Source organism: Bos indicus, chromosome 14 (genome assembly GCF_029378745.1).
Source record: "Bos indicus isolate NIAB-ARS_2022 breed Sahiwal x Tharparkar chromosome 14, NIAB-ARS_B.indTharparkar_mat_pri_1.0, whole genome shotgun sequence".
NCBI lineage: Eukaryota > Metazoa > Chordata > Mammalia > Artiodactyla > Bovidae > Bos > Bos indicus.
The window spans coordinates 32,984,241-33,005,893 of NC_091773.1; the positions used below are offsets into that span (position 1 = coordinate 32,984,241).

General features: G+C 36.8%; 1 protein-coding gene across 4 annotated transcripts in view; it reads left to right on the forward strand.

Moving 5' to 3' along the window:
* Positions 1–21,653, forward strand: part of C14H8orf34 (chromosome 14 C8orf34 homolog) — a 364,577-nt gene that overhangs the window by 264,731 nt on the left and 78,193 nt on the right. For all 4 annotated transcript variants that reach the window (XM_070802638.1, XM_070802639.1, XM_019974143.2 and 1 more), the window contains one exon: positions 4,126–4,202. In XM_070802638.1, coding sequence (XP_070658739.1) covers positions 4,126–4,202 — 77 coding nt within the window. The remainder of the gene's footprint in view (positions 1–4,125; positions 4,203–21,653) is intronic.

Here is a 21,653-nt window from a genome sequence, read left to right on the forward strand (position 1 = left end):
ACCACAGAACATTGAGTAGAGTTCCCTGTTCTATACAGTAGGTTCCCATTAGTTATCTATTTTATACATAGTATCAATAGTGTGTATATGTCAATCCAGTCTCCCAATTCATCCCGTGCCACCTTAACCTGCACAGGTGCCCATACATTTGTTCTCTACGTCTGTGTCTCTATTTCTGCCTCACAAATAAGATCAGCTATACCGTTTTTCTAGATCCTATGTATATGTGTTAATATACAAAGTTTGTTTTTCTCTTTCTGACTTACTTCCCTCTGTATGACAGTCTCTAGGTTCATCCTGTTTTCACAATATTTATTGTTCCAAGTAGCTTATTATACTGCTATTCTATCACTAGATTTGGGTTATTTAGAAGGATCCTTTCTACTTAGCAAGGATAAATATGGTTGGATATGTAAATATGGTCAGATATGTAAATATGATGGATATGTAAATTTTCGAATATTCTGGCGTACTTCACACCTCACCACACTGTAGATCTCACTAGATGTGGCAACAATAACCAGGAAGAATGGAACTAAAACAAGAACAGAACAAAATGTAAAACCATTGCCAAGCCTTTTACAAATGTTAATTTTTATTAAAAAAAAAATCCATACTGTGTGAATGTGTTCAAGTAAACTCCAAGAGAGAGAGCCATAGAAGATTATCTTGCTCAAATTGTTGTGTTTTTTTTTTTTTTTCAAAATTTTATACTGATCATTTTATTTCTTTTTGTATACAGTGAAACCTTAAAAGCAATGGTGAATAAGAATGGTGGTGGCATACACCCTCTGTTGTTCCTAATCTAGGTTTTACCTCTAAATAACAAAAAATTTTCCTTTACATTGTCTTCTATTAACTTGATAATCTTATCTTCCACATTTATTTCTCTGATTCATTTTGAGTCTGTCATTGTATTTGAGGTTAAATAGAGATCATATTTTATTTTTATTTGTAGAGTGAGTCAACACCATCTCTATATTGTCTGTTCTTTCAACATAAATTTGAGGTACTGTGTTATCAAAAACCAAGCTCTTATGGGTTTGGACCTAAAAATTCTATTCTGCCCATTGAACTATTTGTCCATTATTGAGTTGTACCATGGTTTTTTTGTTGTTGTTGTTTTAGCAAATCTTCATATTCTTTTTTTTTTTTAAATAATTAATTTATTTTAATTGGAGGCTAGTTACTTTACAATATTGTAGTGGTTTTTGCCATACACTGACATGAATCAGCCATGGGTGTACATGTGTTGTTCCCCATCCTGAACCCCCCTCCCACCTCCCTCCCTATCCCATCCCTCAGGGTCATCCCAGTGCATCAGCCCTGAGCACCCTATCTCATGCATCAAACCTGGACTGGCGATCTGTTTCACATATGATAATATACATGTTTCAATTCTATTCTCTCAAATCATCCTACCCTTGCCTTCTCCCACAGAGTCCATTACATCTGTGTCTCTTTTGCTGTCTCACATATAGGGTCATCGTTACCATCTTTCTAAATTCCATATATATGTGTTAGTATACTGTATTGGTGTTTTTCTTTTTGACTTACTTCACTCTGTATAATAGGCTCCAGTTTCATCTACCTCATTAGAACTGATTCAAATGCATTCTTTTTAATAGCTGAGTAATATTCCATTGTGTATATGTACCACAGCTTTCTTATCCATCCGTCTGCCGATGGACATCTAGGTTGCTTCCATGTCCTGGCTATTGTAAACTGCTGTGATGAACACTGGGGTACATGTGTCTCTTTCAATTCTGGTTTCCTCGGTGTGTATGCCCAGCAGTGGGATTGTTGGGTCATAAGGCAGTTCTGTTTCCAGTTTTTTAAAGAATTTCCACACTGTTCTCCATAGTGGCTGTAGTAGTTTGCATTCCCACCAACAGTGTAAGAGGATTCCCTTTTCTCCGCACCCTCTCCAGCATTTACTGTTTGTAGACTTTTTGATAGCAGCCATTCTGACTTGGCATGAGATGGTATCTCATTGTGGTTTTGATTTGCATTTCTCTGATAAAGAGTGATGTTGAGCATCTTTTCATGTGTTTTGTTAGCCATCTCTATGTCTTCTTTGGAGAAATGTCTGTTTAGTTCTTTGGCCCATTTTTTGATTAGGTCGTTTATTTTTCTGGAATTGTTGCTCAACTTGTTTTAACAGCTCCTAGTTAAAAGCCTGGCATATAGTATTTCCAACTATAAAAATCCTAGCAAATCCACGAGAGTGAGTTTTCTTCTGTAAATGTAATAATTTGCTTTATGATGTAGGGTCGGACATTTTAATATTATTGTCAATATTCCACACAAATAGCAATTTCAACATATAATAAAATGGAAAAAATACCGAATGAATACTAAAATTATAGTAATATTTGATCACAGTTCAGCAGAATATAATTCAGTCTTGGGGGACTTAAATTATACTAATTTATGCATTCTAAAGTAAAGAATCTATCTATTGTCACATTTATGATGGGGTTTTAATAGATATGGATTCAAGTTTCCTTTATTCATGGATTAATATTTTTAATGTGGTACAATTCTCATCATTTATCCTGATTTTTTTTGCTTGAATATAAAATTCTGAATTATTGGAGCTAGAGCTCCATGACTTAACAATTGTGATTATAGATTTGTACTAAGCTTTCCATTGTCTCTATGGTCTTGACTGGCCATTAAGGACTCAGAGGATTTAAGGCTCTGATTTTCTTCTCAGAGCACACATTTTATGAAACAAAAAAAAAAATCTGTCTCCACTTGTGTGTGGGAATGTGAAGGAAGGCCTTCTTTAAGGATGCATATGGTTCTTTAAAATATTAATAAATATAATCAATCAATGTTTAAAGCTGCTGGTGATTTAAAATACCCTCCTTATAACTGATTTTTTTATTTGAATGGAAGGTATTAAAACACAAGCTATTTCTAGATGCTTTATGTATCTATCTCTATTGAAGAATTCTCTAGAACCTGTAGAAATCTTCGTTGTTATAATTAATTTAGTTTGGCAGACATATGGAAAAGTTTACCATCTTTTTATTCACATATTTGAAAGTCATTACATACCCTATCATCAATCTAGTCAAGCAAATAATATCAACTTGTTCCTTGATACATTAAAATGGAATACTAACCGTCATTTAATAATAATTACTCTTCTCCCAGGTAGTGGTAGTGGTAAAGAACCCACCTGACAGTTCAGGTGATGAAAGAGACATGGGTTCAGACTCTGAGTTGAGAAGATGCCCTGGAGGTGCACATGGCAATCCGCTCCAGTGTTCTTGCATGGAGAATCCCACAGACAGAGTCTGGTGGGCTGCAGTCCATGGAGTCACAAAGAATTGGACGGGACTTAGCGATGAAACAACAACAACAACAACCTTTCTCCCAACTTTTCAGAACTGTTCATCCTGTTTAAAAAAGAGAATACAAATTGGAATTTAAATACTGTGGCCCCTCAAAAAAAGAAAAAAAAAAAACAGTTGATGGAAAAAGCAAATAAAAATTACAAGACAGAAAAAGAACATTAAATTCCAACAATTAACTAAATAATATGCCAAAAGAAGAGTTGATCTGACTAAGATGACTGCAGCTCTTGCACAGTCCTGACTTCATTGCACCCTTTTAAATGGACTTCCCAGGTGGCACTAGTGGTAAAGAACCCGCCTGCCAATGCAGAGATGTAAGAGACTCGGGTTCGATCCCTGGGTCAGGAAGATCCCTGGAGAAGAAAATGGTGACCCACAGTATTCTTGCCTGGAGAATCCCGTGGACAGAGGAACCTGGCAGACTACAGTCCATAGGGTTGCAAAAAGTTGGACATGACTGAAGTGACTGAGCATGCAAGCATGCAAATTAGAAATGCTAAAGGTTTGCATACATTGTACGCTAAATAAAAAACACTCTACACACTATTTTAAATCTCAAATACTATGATTTTTCAACATCCTGTTCAGTTACTTTCATATCCTTCTCATGATAAGTTTATATATCTGAGAGTTTATGATTTATATATAAAAATTGTATCATATATTAACATATATCAGATAAGTTCATATATTAAGCAATATGTGACTCCAGCTTACTCTTTTTTTTCTAACGTATTCATTCTTTTTGTGAAAATAGATTCTTTACCTGGGACTGAAGAAGCACTAATGGAAGAGGGTGAAGAATTTGAGAAAGCATTTAAATTAACAGGACCTGTAAGTATATTCATTGACTTAATTTTATCTCTAAAACTAATGTATATCCCTAACAGGAACATCTAAAAGGGATAGAAAGGAATAGGAAGCAATGTCATTTAAAGAATATGTTAAAATGTGCATCTACATAGCCCACATAGTCATGGAGATGCTCCTTTAAGTAGGTGGTCAGCTTGAATACAGGTACACAGCAAAGCTACAAAGTTCCACTGAGCTCTTTCAGCAATTGGAGAAGAGTTGAATAAGGCGGAGGGGGGAACCTAAGTCCTGGTATTATTAACTGCTTGGTTGTGCACATGAACATTCTAAAAGACTATGAGCTGCCATCTCAAACTTCAATAAATCAACCCACTCCAGTACTCTTGCCTGGAAAATCCCATGGACGGAGGAGCCTGGTAGGCTGCAGTCCATGGGGTCGCTAAGAGTCCGACACGACTGAGCGACTTCACTTTCACTTTTCATTTTCATGCATTGGAGAAGGAAATGGCAACCCATTCCAGCGTTCTTGCCTGGAGAATCCCAGGGACGGGGGAGCCTGGTGGGCTGCCGTCTATGGGGTTGCACAGAGTCGGGCACGACTGAAGCGACTTAGCAGCAGCAACAGCATATCATGATAGAAAAATAAATGTTTTGCATATCCTGGAAGTTTACATATACCTTAAAGTGAAAGTCGCTCAGTCGTGTCCAACTCTCTGCAACCCCATGGACTCTACAGTCCATGGAATTCTCCAGGTCAGAATACTGGAGTGGGTAGCCTTTCCCTTCTCTAGGGGGTCTTCCCAACCCAGGGATTGAACCCAGGTTTCCCAAATTGCAGGCAAATTCTTTAACAGTTGAGCCACAAAGGAAGCCCAAGAACCGGAGTGGGTAGCCTATCACTTCTCCAAGGGATCTTTCTGAATGCAGGGGGATTCTTTTTCAATTGAGCTATCAGGGAAGCCCAGGTATAATTTAAGCATGATATTATTAGTTGTGAAGTCCTTCTGATATTTTGATTAAACTATATCTCTTCCACAAAGTACATTGGGAGGTAACCATTCAGTTCAGTTCAGTCGCTCAGTCATGTCCAACTCTTTGCAACCCATTGACTGCAGCACATCAGGCTTCCCTGTCCATCACCATCTCCTGGAGCTTGCCCAAACTCATGTCCACTGAGTCAGTAATGCCATCTAACCATCTCATCCTCTGTTGTCCTCTTATCCTCCCGCCTGCAATCTTTCCCAGCATCAGGGTCTTTTCTAATGAGTCAGTTCTTCGCATCAGGTAGCCAAACTATTGGAATTTCAGATACAGCATCAGTCCTTCCAATGAATATTCAGTATTGATTTTCTTTAGGATTGACTGGTTGGATCTCCTTGCAGTCCAAGGGACTCTCAAGAGTCTCCACCAAAACACAGTTCAAAAGCATCAATTCTTCGGCACTCAGCTTTCTTATGGTCCAAGTCTCACATCCTTATGACTACTGGAAAAAACATAACTTTGACTAGATGGACCTTTGTCAGCAAAGTGATATCTCTGCTTTTTAATATGCTGTGTAGGTTAGTCATAGCTTTTCTTCCAAGGAGCAAGCATCTTTTAATTTCATGGTTGTAGTCACCATCTGCAATGATTTTGGAGCCCAAGAAAATAAAGTCTATCACTGTTTCCATTGTTTCTCCATCTATTTGCCATGGAGTGATGGGACCAGATGCCGTGAACTTTGTGTTTTGAATGTTGAGTTTAAGCCAGCTTTTTCACTCTCCTCTTTCACCCTCATCAAGAGGCTCTTTAGTTCCTCTTTACTTTCTGCCATAATGGTGGTGTCATCTGCATATCTGAGGTTATTGATGTTTCTCCTGGCAATCTTGATTCCAGCTTGTGCTTCATCCAGCCCACCATTTTGCATGAGGTACCCTGCATATAAGTTAAATAAACAGGGTAACAATATACAGACTTGATGTACTCCTTTCCCAACTTGGAACCAGTCTGTTGTTCTATGTCTGATTCTAACTGTTGCTTCTTGACCTGCATACAGATTTCTCAGGAGGCAGGTAAGGTGGTCTGGGCTTTGGCATAATCTATAAAGCAGAAGATTTTTTTGGAGAATTTTCTTGCTTTTTCTGTGATTCAACAGATGTTGGCAGTTTGATCTCTAGTTCCTCTGCCTTTTATAAATCCAGCTTGAACATCTGGAAGTTCACGATTCATGTACTGTTCAAGCCTGGCTTGGAGAATTTTGAGCATTATTTTGCTAGCATGTGAAATGAGGGCAACTGTGCGGTAGTTTTAACATTCTTTGGCATTTCCTTTCTTTGGAATTGGAATGAAAACTGACCTTTTCCAGTCCTGTGGCCACTGCTGAGTTTTCCCAAATTTGCTGGCATATTGAGTGCAGCACTTTCACAGCATCATCTTTTAGGATTTGAAATAGCTCAACTGGAATTTTAATACCTCCACTAGCTTTGTTCATCGTGATGACTCCTAAGGCCCACTTGACTCGTATTCCAGGATATCTGGCTCTAGGTGAATGATTACACCATCGTGGTTGTCTGGGTCATGGAGATCTTTTTTGTAGTTCTTCTGTGTATTCTTGCCACCTCTTCTTAATATATTCTGCTTCTGTTAGGCCCGTACCATTTCTGTCCTTTACTGTGCTCATCTTTGCATGAAATGTTCCCTTGGTATCTCTAATTTTCTTGAAGAGATCTCTAATCTTTCCCATTCTATTCTTTTCCTCTATTTATTTGCATTGATCACTGAGGAAGGCTTTCTTATCTCTCCTTGCTGTTCTTTGGAACTCTGCATATAGATGGGTGTATCTTTCCTTTTCTCCTTTGCCTTTAGCTTCTTTTCTTTTCTCAGCTATTTGTAAGACCTCCTCAGACAACCATTTTGCCTTTATGCATTTCTTTTTCTTGGGGATGGTCTTGATCACTGCCTCCTGTACAATGTCATGATCCTCTGTCCATAGTTCTTCAGGCACTCTGTCTATCAGATCTAATCCCTTGAATCTGTTTGTCACTTCTACTGTATAATCATAAGAGATTTGATTTAGGTCATACCTGAATGGTCTAGTGGTTTTTCCTACTCTCTTCAATTTATGTGTGAATTTAGCAAAAAGAAGTTCATGATCTGAGCCACAGTCAGCTCCCAGTCTTGTTTTGCCGACTGTATAGAGCTTCTCCATCTTTGGCTGCAAAGAATATAATCAATCTGATTTCAGTATTGACCATCCAGTGATGTCCATATCTTGTGTTGTTGGAAGAGGGTGTTTGCTGTGACCAGCGTGTTCTCTTGACAAAACTCTGTTAGCATTTACCCTGCTTCATTTTGTACTCCAAGGCCAAATTTGCCTGTTACTCCAGGTCTCGACTTCCTACTTTTGCATTACAGTCCCCTATGAAGAAAAGGACATCTTTTTTGGGTGTTAATTCTATAAGGTCTGTAGGTCTTCATAGAACCATTCAACTCCAGCTTCTTCAGCATTACTGGTCAGGGCATAGACTTGGATTACTGTTATGTTGTATGGTTTGCCTTGGAAATGAACAGAAATCATTATGTCATGTTTGAGCTGCGCTCAAGTACTGCATTTCGGACTCTTTTGTTAACTATGAGGGCTACTCCATTTCTTCTAAGGGATTCTTGCCCATATTAGTAGATATAATGGTCATCTGAATTAAATTTGCCCATTCTAGTCCATTTTAGTTCACTGATTCCTAAAATGTCAATGTTCACTCTTGCCATCTCCTGTTTGACCACTTCTAATTTACCTTGATTCATAGACCTAACATTCCAGGTTCCTATGCAATATTGCTCTTTACAGCCTCGGAGTTTACTTCCATCACCAGTCATATCCACATCTGGGCGTTGTTTTCGCTGTGGCTCCATCTCTTCATTTTTTCCTGGAGTTATTTCTCCACTCTTCTCCCATGGTTACTCCCAGGTAACCATTAGGTTCAAGATTTTCAGTGCAATTTAATGGTACAACGTTTGTTGTTGTTGTTCAGTTACTAAGTCGAGTCTGTTTGTGATCCCATGGACTGCAACATACCTGGCCTCTCTGTCCTTTACTATCTCCTAGAGTTTGCTCAAACTCATGTCCAGTGAGCTGATGGTTGGTCCATCCAACCATCTCATCCTCTATCACCTCCTTCTCTTCCTGCCCTGAATCTTTCCCAGCATCAGGGTCTTTTCCAATGTCAGCTCTTCACATCAGGTGGCCAAATATTATTGGAGCTTCAGCTTAAGCATCAGTCCTTCCAGTGAATATTCAGGGTTGATTTCCTTTAGGATTGACTGGTTTGATCTCCTTGTAGTCCAAGGGACTCTCAAGAGTCTTATCCAGCACCACAATTTGAAAGCATCAATTATTTGGTACTCAGCCTTCTTTATAGTCCAACTTTCTCATCTGTACATAACTACTGAAAAAACCATAGCTTCGACTATCTGGACTTTTGTCGGCAAAATGATGGCTCTGTTTTTTAAATGCTGTCTAGGTTTGTCATAGCCTTTCTTCCAAGGATGAGGATCTTCACAAATATAGACACAGAAAAACTGAAATCTACATATATAGTCTAAATATAAAGTTTTTAAAGAAGTCTGAGTTGCTATAAAAATGGCTTTGCAATCTTGAATTATCCTAAACTTAGTATTTAGACTGGGTTAATATACTACAATGGCTTCCCTGGTGACTCAGCTGGTTTAGAACCTGCCTGCCAATGCAGGAGATAGAAGATGCATTTTTGATCCCTGGGTTGGGAAGATTCCCTGGAGAAGGAAATGACAGCCTGCTCCAGTATTCTTGCCTAGGAAATTCCACAGTATTCTCTGTGTTGGTTTGTTAGAGGTGCTTAAACAACAGAAATGTATTGTCTCATGATTCTGGAGGTGAAAGTGAGATCCAGGTGTGAGCAAGGTTGGTTTCTTCTGAGGCCTCTCTCCTTAGCTTGCAGACGGTGCCTTCTCCCTATGTTTTCACATGGTCTTCCCTCTGTACATGGCTGTGTCTTAATCTCTTCTCATAAATACACCAGTCATTTTGGGTCAGGACCCATTTCAGTGATCTCATCTGGCTTAATTACCTCACAAATAGAGTCACATTCTGAAGAACTAAAGCTTAGAACTTCAACGTTTGAATTGTGGGAGGGACACAGTTCAGTCCATAACATTCTCTGATGAGATTGCATTATTTGGAACATTATTTGGGTCACAAGACTTGGTTGAATCCATTTTTCAATGGATTTCATAATAAAATTATTGTAAAAATTTTGATGAAATTAATGTATCTTTTTTCATATGTTGGCTTTTCATGGAAGCTTCCCAGACCTTGTTTAAAATCTCTCATTTCTCTGTTATTGTATATAGTACTTATCACCTTCTCTTACATTGTATGATTTACTTGTTTCATTTATTGTCTGATTTAAGGTCTATCTTGACAAAGTTTTTGGGCATTTTTCTCTTCTATATTCTTAGAGGAGTGCCTATATATAGTAGGCACTATTATATGACATAGTAGCTATGTGTTGATTAAATAAATTTGTTGATTAAATAAAATTATTAGGCAATAATTTCTTACCATGAGATGAAAAATATCGTATTTTCACTTATTATGAAATAGTAGAACCTTAGAAATAGAAAGCACCATGGTGGCCATCTAGTTCAAGATTTATGATGCCCATCTAGTTCAAGAGTGTTAGTCGCTCAGTCATGTCCGACTCTTCGCAATCCCATGGACTGTAGCTTGCCAGGCTCCTCTGCCCATGAAATTCTCCAGGCAAGAGTACTGAAGTGGGTTGCCATCCCCTTCTCCAGGGGATCTTCCTGACCCAGAAAATGAACCTAGATCTCCTGCATTGCAGGCAGATGCTTTACCATCTGAGTCACCAGGGAAACCCCCAGTTCAAGATTTCCTCCCCCTTATCTCAGGATTCTGACCTGCTACACCACTTTTATCCAATTCAAGAACATCCATTTTATAGGTAAGGAAACAGAAAGAGAAGTTTAGTAACTGGATCAAGATCTCAAAGCTGAAAGAAGCAGTGAGGTCAGGAGTTGAGCACTGGTCAGTTTCCCTTCTACTGCACATTCTTGATATTTCTAGTGCCTTCCTATTTCTTTTAGAAACAGATTATTTCTATTTGTTAGACTTTTTCTTACATTTCTCACCATCACTTGTAACCATTGGTCTTCGTTCTACTCATGGAGTAACAGCCTGAGTCCAGTTCTTCTTCTGCTAAACTCATCTCTAAATAGTAAAAGCTGTTGTCATGTCCCAACTGAGACTTTTTTTCCCAGCCCCAAACAATCTGTTCTTTTAACCAGTTCTTATTGTGTAGTTCAGTTCTTCTGGATGCTTTCTCTGAACACATTCTTGTTTTTCAAGTCCCCTGTAAAGTGTGGATCATGCCAGAACTAAATCAAAGGTTTCAAATAATGTTCCCACATCAGAGACTATAATGGAGTATATATTCATACAAATATTATATTTGGATTCTAATCCAGGTCTGTGTTAACTTTTTAAAAGGGATTTTCTGACATTTATATACTTCAGCATGTTTTCATAATCTCATGATGATAAAAGCATGTCATCATTGAGTTTGGGATAGTCTGTCATTTATCACTTTTTGCAAAGATTTGTTTTATCATCTGTGAATTCCAGCACAGCCTTTCTCATCTCTCAAAGGATACAGTTAGATTCTTTTTCTAGTATCAAGATTTATCCTGTCCATAGTATTTGGCTTATTTAATAGTACCTAATAACCCAAAGAAGAAAAAATAATAGTTTTTTGGTCAAACTTATGAGTGATTTCACACTGACCTTCAGAAAGTTTTGCCTTCTTTTCACGGTGCTCACTAGTGTTTTTCTAATGCAGAAATTTGTTCTAAGTCAATTTAACACATTCACTTTATTTTGAATTTTTAAAAATTCTGTAATTCCATTTACAGTCAAATGTAAACTTAACCATCTAATTTGGGGGAGAAGTGTGTGGAATATACACAATAGTGGATAAATTAACAGTAGGACCTCAAATATAGTTTCTAGATGGTAGCTGCTTTTATTATAAAAAAACATGGATTAAAAAATTATGTTACATTAAAAATGGAAATTCCCTAAATAATATTTCTTACAATTGTATTTTTGGTAAACAAGAAGAAAATTTTGGCTTTATCTAAATATTAATGGAGAATTGACACAAAACAGAACTTTTTCCCCCTTTATTACTGTAAGAAATACAAAATACTTCAAAGAAAATTTTGAGTCATTTCCTGCAAAAATATAAACATGCCACAAATGTTGAAAACCATTTAGACTTGTTTCAACACATGCTGTCTCTATTTGCTAACTTTCCATGTTGGGTATTGGATATTAATAAGTGGGTAACAGACTCTTGGAAACTTTTTTCCCCAGTGGCTTAACCTGCGTTTAAAATATGTTGTGAATATTTGAGTGAGGTAAAAGCAACATTTAGATTTACATTTTTATCCTCCCCAAATAAGCAGATCATTCTTATGGAATTTCCCTCTCCCCCTCCTTCTGTGTTCTGGAATGTCTCCACATATCAACATCTTGTGAAGATTAAAGCTGGATTTGTCAAATAAATCTGTTCATTAAAATTGAAACAACAAAAAACGAAGCCTTAGGAAGAAAATACAAAGCAGCAGATACCTTTTGGTTGACTTTTTTGTGCATAAAATAGAGTACATAAAATTTTAAAATCAGTGATCCATGAAGACTTATTATCAATGAGTTTTAAATTTCACAGTTCATATAGTTGCTCCCTCTCCCTTTTGAGGTTTCCCTGGAAACATTTACTTTATTCAAATCTTATCTTTTCAACCTTATCTTTGCAAGTTCACTCCTGCAATCTTTTTTTTTTAAACTTAATTTTTATTGGGGTATAGTTGCTTTACCATGTTTCATAGTTTCTGCTGTACAGCGAAGTGATTCAGCTATGTGTTTACATATATCCCTTCTATAGTTCCTATTGTTTGTCTTCAAAATTCTATTTTGTTTTGAAAGTATTAAACAAGCATGTGAGCATAATAGGAAGATGAAAAGATAATTAAGACAGACATTTGGCATTCAGTATTTTACTGATTGTTTTTCTTTTTCCTTTGTAAGTATCTTATTTATTGCATTAATTGGTCAATACTGATCAGCCCTTCATAAGCTTACTCTTTATTAGACTTTATGTAACTAGTCATTCATCATTTCTTAAAGTAGAAGAATAATTAATAGAAAGGCTCCTGTAGAGTTACTGAAAGTTGTATTTTTAGTATATTTTCCTTCTGAAGAGTCTTATCTGTTCGAGGAGATAGGTAAAACTAAGTAGAATTATGGTAGTAATAATAATAATATCACCTATTTGTATAGCACTTTCTTATTGTTAAGCATTTTCACATACTTAATATCCTCTCTGAATTTTGCAAGTCCTGTGACTTATCACTTAGGTTTGACATCCCTTCTGTGATACGCTCAAATTTCCCAGTGCCCAAACTCTCACAGTACTTTTAGGGTCCATACAGTTTTTAAGGCACAGGAGCCACTATTAAATAGCACATGTAATGTAGAAAGAATAAAATTAGAACACTGAAAGTGTTAATCGCTCATTGGTGTCCAACTCTTCACAACCCCGTGGACTGTAGCCCACCAGGCTCCTCTGTCCATGGGATTTCCCAGACAAGGATACTAAAGTGAGTAGCCATTCGCTTCTCCAGGGGATCTTCCCAACCCAAGGATCGAACCCAGATCTCCCACATTGCAGGCAGATTCTTTACCATCTGAGCCACCAGGGAAGCCCCCACTATCAATACCCAATATTAAAGATAGGATTATTCATTAGATTGAAGGTGAAAAAGTGATTTGAGGAACTAAATCTTAAGACAAATTTCTATGAAAGCAAAGGATCATTAAATTTGGAGCATAAAAGACTAATCTTGTTTGGATCCTTGACAGGTGAAGGAGTATGAGAAACCAGAGCAGCCTGACAAGAAGGGAATCTTAAAATTCAGAGGGTACTCAAAGGAAAACAAAGAGGAAAATAATACATGTAGCAGAAAATATTTCTTTGGCAAACTTGATACAGAAGTTAGATTCAAGTGATTACAGAATCATCTTAATAAAGTAGATGTATACTTAGTTGGATTAGAGGTGAAATTTGATTACTTTTAGGCTTGACTTGACAATATTAAGTGTGCTTTCTGGATTAGTAAATAAACCATTTTTTTAATTGATGTTCTAGGGACAAATAATGACTCCCCCCCCCCCAATCTTTAATGACTCTATTTCTATTCTCAAGTAGCAAGGTGTGGACCTGATTGTCTGAAGTTGGAATTTCCCAGACATATATTATTTTCTCAAGATTCCATGAATATGAACTTAAAAAAAGAGTAAATTGGGGTTAGATACAATATTCTTTTGATAACAACTGTCATTGGAAAACATGAAGATAAAGAAACATTTATGTGCATGTCTCCAGTAATGCATACAGCTGATATGCAAATTCAGAAAAGAGCTTTGATAAGAAAGACATTGTTTCTCAGGGAATTTATTTTTATTGTACAGAAGGTGAATAGATTTTGCTAATATTTAAAAGTTTTATTCAGCCAGTGAAGTAGATAGGTCAGCAAAGAGTTCCACTTGTATTTCTAGTCCCTGTCGGATTGTTAATAAGTACGGTGGAATCTTCTTATAACAAATCTTGGGTGCTCTTGGAATTGTGTTAAAAAAAAAAAAAAAGAATTCCACTACACTCAGTGATCACTTATTGCTGAGACAAGGAAAAATTTGCCATTCACTGAAATCATACTACTTTAAAAAAATCTATTTGTTTATTTGGCTGTGTTGGGTCTTAATTGTGGCATGTAGAATCTTCGTTGCATCATGTGGGTTCTTTCATTGTGCACACGTACTCTTTAGTTGTAGCACATGGTCTGGCACACGGGCTTCATTTCCCCACAGCATATGGGATCTGACTTCCCTGACCAGAGATTGAACTCATGTCCGTTGCATTGCGAGATGAGACATCCACATATGACTTTTACAATATGCAGATTGCACAAATGCTTTGTATTTCTCTACTCTAGAAACCTGCATGAAACCAAATAGTGTAGGTCCCCTTGGAGAGTCATTCCTTTTACACCATTTCTTCTCTCCCAGATCATTGCCTCTTCTCTCATAAAGCATACCATAAAGAGATCTATACACTTAAAAGATATAAAATTACCTATGTATAAAATAAATGAGGTATAGGATATATGGTACAGCACAGGGAATAGGGAATATATAGTCAATATTTTATCATAACTTTAAATGGAATGCAACTTATGAAATATTAAATCACTGTGTTGTACTCCTGAAACTAACATAATATTCTAAATCAACTAAACTGTAGTAAAAATAAGATATAAAATTACCACTTAGACTTGACAAGCATAAAAACAATTGTTCACATAGCTTTCCAGTATAAGATATGGGTATAAATTTTTAGTGGACTTCTAGACAATTTCTTTCAGAGAATGCAATGGCAACCCACTCCAGTGTTCTTGCCTGGAGAATCCCAGGGACAGGGGAGCGTAGTGGGCTGCCGTCTATGGGGTCGCACAGAATCGGACATGACTGAAGCGACTTAGCAGCAGCAGCAGCAGCAGACAATTTCTTTAACTATGAATTTTGATACTCCTACTTTCCACCTTTTTTCTTATTAGTGGTGTTCCTCCCTACAAACAACCCTTCCCTAATAAAAACTATGTTTCATCATCTTCACAACTTGACATTTTAAATGTTTTTAATAAGACATCTTCAAAATTCTTTTTCATACCCAAATATAATTTTATGATGAGTAAATTGTTACACATATTTTAGAGAGTTTGTGATTTATGTAAATTGATTTAAATAGCTGAACAGTGAACAAAATGTTGAAAGTATAAGTTAATGAACAAGCTCTAATTTTTTCTTGCGCTGTATGGCTAGCCTGTGCAAAATGGGAACACAGCATTTATGGAATTAAAATTAAATATATTTTAACTTGCACTCTTGCAAAATAAAGAAGGAAAGATTAATATTCATGATCATCTCACCAATAGAAATAATAAATTATGGTGGATTGTGTTTCTTGAAAAGCAATATTTACAAACTGCTGGCAGGTAATTGGAGTAGTGAATTGTCTGCTAATGAATAGAAATTAGTATGCATTTTGTTCCACCCTAAAGGTTTTTACTGTTTCATTTTCCCTCTACCCTATAGAATTTTCCATAGTTTTCATTACTCACAGATTTAGGACACCAATAAACTGCTTAAAACCAAGTACTATAGTAGACAAGTTATCTAACCAAATTTTGGCATCTACTAAGATTTTTCCTTTTGACATTTTTAGGTCTGTTGATTACTAACACACTGAGGATGGAAATATTTGCCCAAACCTATACAAATATTACTTTTTAAAACTTCTATGATTTTTTAAAATGTAACTTCTAAATGTCACATTTTCCCTGGAAAAAATGACCTGAGATGATATGTATGATATAATGAGTGGTAAAACATTGATTATAGTTTTGTAATTAATCACTTTCTCTCCATAATTTCACTATTTATCCATTAGTAAAATTATGAAATTATTTCTTGGGGTCAGTTAAATTCTGCATTTTATTTTTAAGATAGTTGGGGAAGGAAGAATGACCTAATATGTACTCATGTATAATAAGTACAATTAATTTCTAAGAAAACAATGCTCAGGAAGATGTATAACAACATGGTATTAAAGACTTGAGATCCCAACTCAGAATGACTCCATTAATTCTTTTCTTTTTAATTATTTTATTTATTTGGAGGACAATCACTTTGGTAACCCCAGCCACACATTGACACAGATCAGCCTCAGGCATACATGTGCCCCCCGTCCTGAAGCCCTCTCCCACCTCCCACCCCACCCCATCCTTCTGGGTTGTCCCAGAGCACCGGCTGTTTACAAGAACTAGGACATGGAAGCAACCTAGATATCCATCTGCAGATGAATGGATAAGGAACTTATGGTACATTAATTCTTATAAATCGGATGGGCAGAAAAGAAAATATATTTTGACATTTTCGGTATTTTCAAGTGATTGCTAATTCTCTATTAAAATGATTTCCAGGCCCTGCAAATTTCATTTGGTCAGTATATAAATATACTGAAGCAGAGGAAAAGCAATATGGATGTTTGTATAGTGAGGTAAAAACTTCATATTCTGATTATGAACTGTGCAGGGTGTGTGTCGAAATGGTCTCTTTGTATGTGAAGCACAAGAAGTTAACGTTCAGTCCCTTAGTGAGGATGGAAAAACATTAAGATCCTCATAAAAAGGATTTTCCTTACATGTTCATCTTCTTCTTTGGCTATAAAATCTACATCAATTACATAAAAATGACTGGATACAAAGTGCTTTCCTAGAGATGCTTAAATATTTGTGGGCTTCTTTGCCCTCCCAACCACATTAATTTAATCAAGATTTTTTTTTTAATTTATTATAAGATGTAGCCACATATAAAGTCAGAGTTTCAGGAGTTTGCTGACTCAAATGGAAAAAAATATAATATATTCCTGCTATTACATTGAACTATAATGTATATTAGAAGAGCATTAGAGAAAGAGATTATTTTAAGAGCTATGTTTGAAAGGATGTTGACTGTTGGGTCATACTGAATATCCATCCTTTAAGATATTGAACTCTTTTTTTCTCTTTTCCATGCATCACAGATTTTTAGAGAGATTTCCAAAAGTTAATAAAAGATTAACATCTATATCAATATTAGATTTGCAAAATATTTCAAAACTACAATTCAGTATAACTTCCTATTATCTATATTAAAGCTTTATTTCAAATTTGTTTGCTTTCAAATTATAAATATAATAGTATTTATATAAAATTTTTTGGAAAATTCAGTAAAGAATATAATTTAAAATCAGAAAAACCACAAGATAGATGAATTTTCATATTTAGTTTTGTTTTTCCAATATTTTATGCATATATATATATATCTGTAAATATGTCATAACTTAAACTTTGAAAAATAGTCCATTAGCAACTTTGATTATGTTTTTTCTTTACATATGATAATAATCTGACATAAAATTTTTTAATGCCTTGTTTTAATACCCATATATTTTTGAAGACTTATCTGTTTTAGTATCTATTAGACCAAATATCTGGAGAAGGCGATGGCACCCCACACCAGTACTCTTGCCTGGAAAATCCCATGGACGGAGGAGCCTTGTAGGCTGCAGTCCATGGGGTCTCGAAGAGTCAGACACAACTGAGCGACTTCCCTTTCACTTTTCACTTTCATAGATTGGAGAAAGAAATGGCAACCCACTCCAGTGTTCTTGCCTGGAGAATCCCAGGGAAGGGGAGCCTGTTGGGCTGCCGTCTATGGGGTCGCACAGAGTTGGACACGACTGAAGCAACTTAGCAGCAGCAGCAGCAGACGAAATATCCTCTTACATTTTTAAAGTTTAAGACTTTAATTTTAGTGTCAAACCATATTTCAGAGTTGTTATATTTGAATCAATGTTAGGTGTTTTGGTTGGATAGTCTCAGTTAGTTCATCCCAGGCTAATGGTTGTGAATTGGATGGTCATGAATTGGGAACAGGTGTGTTGGTATCCAGGCATTCCAGCTTTCCCATTAAATCCTCTGAGTCATATTCTGGTGCAAATAAGCAATTCCATGTCCTGCTGTGTGTTGTACAAATGTTATTTTCTGTGTTTGTTTTTATGTGAAAAAATATGGGAAACATTTAGATTTGGGGCTTAGAAGAAATGTTTTGGAGATAACTGCACAAAATCATCATTAGTTTTCTTTAGACTGGATTCCTAAAAAGATCAAAGAGTATAAACTATTCTTAAGTCCTTGATACATACCAGAGAATGTTCATTTTTCCCTTTAACCAGGACTCTCCTAAACCTTTACTGGAATGAAATGTTCCCTTAAAATGTTTAAGTGAATACACAAAAATTGTACAAAAAAAAATCTATCTTACTGGTAAATGTAATATGGAATATTTTTAGTGTTTAAAGTTGGGTTTCTTTATTAGTAAATTTCTTTGATTACAAATGAATAAATTTTACATAAACTTATTAGATATGTATTTTTATTTTTTATGAATTGCTTTTTCTTGCCATCAGTTATATTTATTTTGGGCTGTTTGTTTTCCTGTTGACTTATTAGTATTCATTATGCATAATGACTTGTTCTGTTTTATAGATGTAATTAGTCATTTTTATTTTACTTTATGTTGTCCATGATAGTTTTTTTAAATTACACTGAAGCTATGCTTTTCTCTTTCTGATTTCTTCCATTTTTTACACATAGTCTCCCCTCCCCAATATGAAATATTTACCTAAAAGTTGTCTACATATTCCCCTTAAATTCTGTAATCAGTTTTGAATCTATTTTGGTGGTTATTGTGAGATAGGAATGTAAGAATGTATTTAGAAATAAAATATGTAGTGTCATTTATTTTTGAGAACCCATCCTTTTCTTATTCTGAATTTTTCTTTTCATCTGAATAAGGTATAAAAATGGCATAATTAATACTTATTTAATACTAACTTTTGCTAGATAACTTATACACAGTATTTCTTGTTGTTTGCCGTTCGGTCTTAATTATTGCTGCGGCTGCTAAGTCGCCTCAGTCGTGTCCGACTCTGAGACCCCATAGATGGCAGCCCAACAGCCTCCCCTTCCTTGGGATTCTCCAGGCAAGAACACTGGAGTGAGTTGCCATTTCCTTCTCCAATCTATGAAGGTGAAGGGTGGAAGGGAAGTCGCTCAGTTGTGTCCGACTCTTCGCGACCCCATGGACTGCAGCCTACCAGGCTCCTCCATCCATGGGATTTTCAGGGAAGAGTACTGGAGTAGGGTGCCATCGCCTTCTCCGTCTTAATTATAAAATACTTAATTATTCAGTTCAGTTCAGTTCAGTCGCTCAGTCGTGTCGGACTCTTAGCAACCCCATGAATCGCAGCATGCCAGGCCTCCCTGTCCATCACCAACTCCCGGAGTTCACTCAGACTCACGTCCATCAAGTCAGAGATGCCATCCAGCCATCTCATCCTCTGTCGTCCCCTTCTCCTCCCGCCCCCAATCCCTACCAGCATCAGTCTTTTCCAATGAGTCAACTCTTCACATGAGGTGGCCAAAGTACTGGAGTTTCAGCTTTAGCATCATTCCTTCCAAAGAAATCCCAGGGCTGATCTCCTTCAGAATGGACTGGTTGGATCTCCTTGCCATCCAAGGAACTCTTAAGAGTCTTCTCCAACACCACAGTTCAAATGCATCAATTTTTTGGTGCTCAGCATTCCTCACAGTCCAACTCTCACATCCATACATGACCACTGGAAAAACCATAGTCTTGACTAGACAGACCTTTGTTGGCAAAGTAATGTCTCTGCTTTTGAATATGCTATCTAGGTTGGTCATAACTTTTCTTCTAAGGAGTAAGCATCTTTTAATTTCATGGCTGCAATCACCATCTGCAGTGATTTTTTTTTTAATTTTATTTTTAAACTTTACAATATTGTATTAGTTTTGCCAAATATCAAAATGAATCTGCCACAGGTATACATGTGTTCCCCATCCTGAACCCTCCTCCCTCCTCCCTCCCCATACCATCCCTCTGGGTCGTCCCAGTGCACCAGCCCCAAGCATCCAGTATCGTGCATTGAACCTGGACTGGCAACTCGTCTCATACATGATATTATACATGTTTCAATGCCATTTTCCCAAATCTTCCCACCCTCTCCCTCTCCAACAGAGTCCATAAGACTGTTCTATACATCAGTGTCTCTTTTGCTGTCTTGTACAAAGGGTTATTGTTACCATCTTTCTAAATTCCATATATATGTGTCTAAATTCCATATATATTCCATATATATTGGTGTTTTTCTTTCTGGCTTACTTCACTCTGTATAATAGGCTCCAGTTTCATCCACCTCATTAGAACTGATTCAAATGTATTCTTTTTAATGGCTGAATAATACTCCATTGTGTATATGTACCACAGCTTGCTTATCCATTCATCTGCTGATGGACATCTAGGTTGCTTCCATGTCCTGGCTATTATAAACAGTGCTGCGATGAACACTGGGGTACACGTGTCTCTTTCCCTTCTGGTTTCCTCAGTGTGTATGCCCAGCAGTGGGGTTGCTGGATCATAAGGCAGTTCTATTTCCAGTTTTTAAAGGACTCTCCACACTGTTCTCCATAGTGGCTGTACTAGTTTGCATTCCCACCAACAGTGTAAGCAGTGATTTTGAAGCTCCCCCCAAAATAAAGTCTGACACCATTTCCACTGTTTCCCATCTATTTCCCATGAAGTGAAGGGACCAGATACCATGATCTTTCTGAATGTTGAGCTTTAAGCCAACTTTTCACTCTCCTCTTTCACCTTCATCAAGAGGCTTTTTAGTTCCTCTTCAATTTCTGCCATAAGGGTGGTGTCATCTGCATATCTGAGGTTATTGATATTTCTCCTGGCAATCTTGATTCCAGCTTGTGCTTCTTCCACCCCAGCGTTTCTCATGATGTACTCTGCATAGAAGTTATATAAGCAAGTGACAATATACAGCCTTGACGTACTCCTTTTCGTATTTGGAACCAGTCTGTTGTTCCATGTCCAGTTCTAACTGTTGCTTCCTGACCTGCATACAAATTTCTCAAGAGGCAGATCAGGTGGTCTGGTATTCCCGTCTCTTTCAGAGTTTTCCACAGTTTATCATGATCCACACAGTCAAAGGCTTTGGCATAGTCAATAATGCAGAAATAGATGTTTTTCTGGAGCTCTCTTGCTTTTTCGATGATCTAGCAGATGTTGGCAATTTGATCTCTGGTTCCTCTGCCTTTTCTAAAACCAGCTTGAACATCTGGAAGTTCACAGTTCATGTATTGCTGACGCCTGTCTTGGAGAATTTTGAGCATTACTTTACTAGCGTGTGAGATGAGTGCAATTGTGCGGTACTTTGAGCATTCTTTGGCATTGCCTTTCTTTGGGATTGGAATCAAAACTGACCTTTTCCAGTCCTGTGGCCACTGCTGAGTTTTCCAAATTTGCTGGCATCTTGAGTGCAGCACTTTCACAGCATCATATTTCAGGATTTGAAATAGCTCAACTGGAATTCCATCACCTCCACAAGCTTTGTTCGTAGTGATGCTTTCTAAGGCCCACTTGACTTCACCTTCCAGGATGTCTGGCTCTAGTTCAGTGATCACACCAGCATGATTATCTGGGTCATGAAGATCTTTTTTGTACAGTTCTTCTGTGTATTCTTGCCACCTCTTCTTAATATCTTCTGCTTCTGTTAGGTCCATATCATTTCTGTCCTTTATCGAGCCCATCTTTGCATGAAATGTTCCCTTGGTATCTCTACTTTTCTTGAAGAAATCTCTAGTCTTTCCCATTCTGTTGTTTTCCTCTATTTCTTTGCACTGATCACT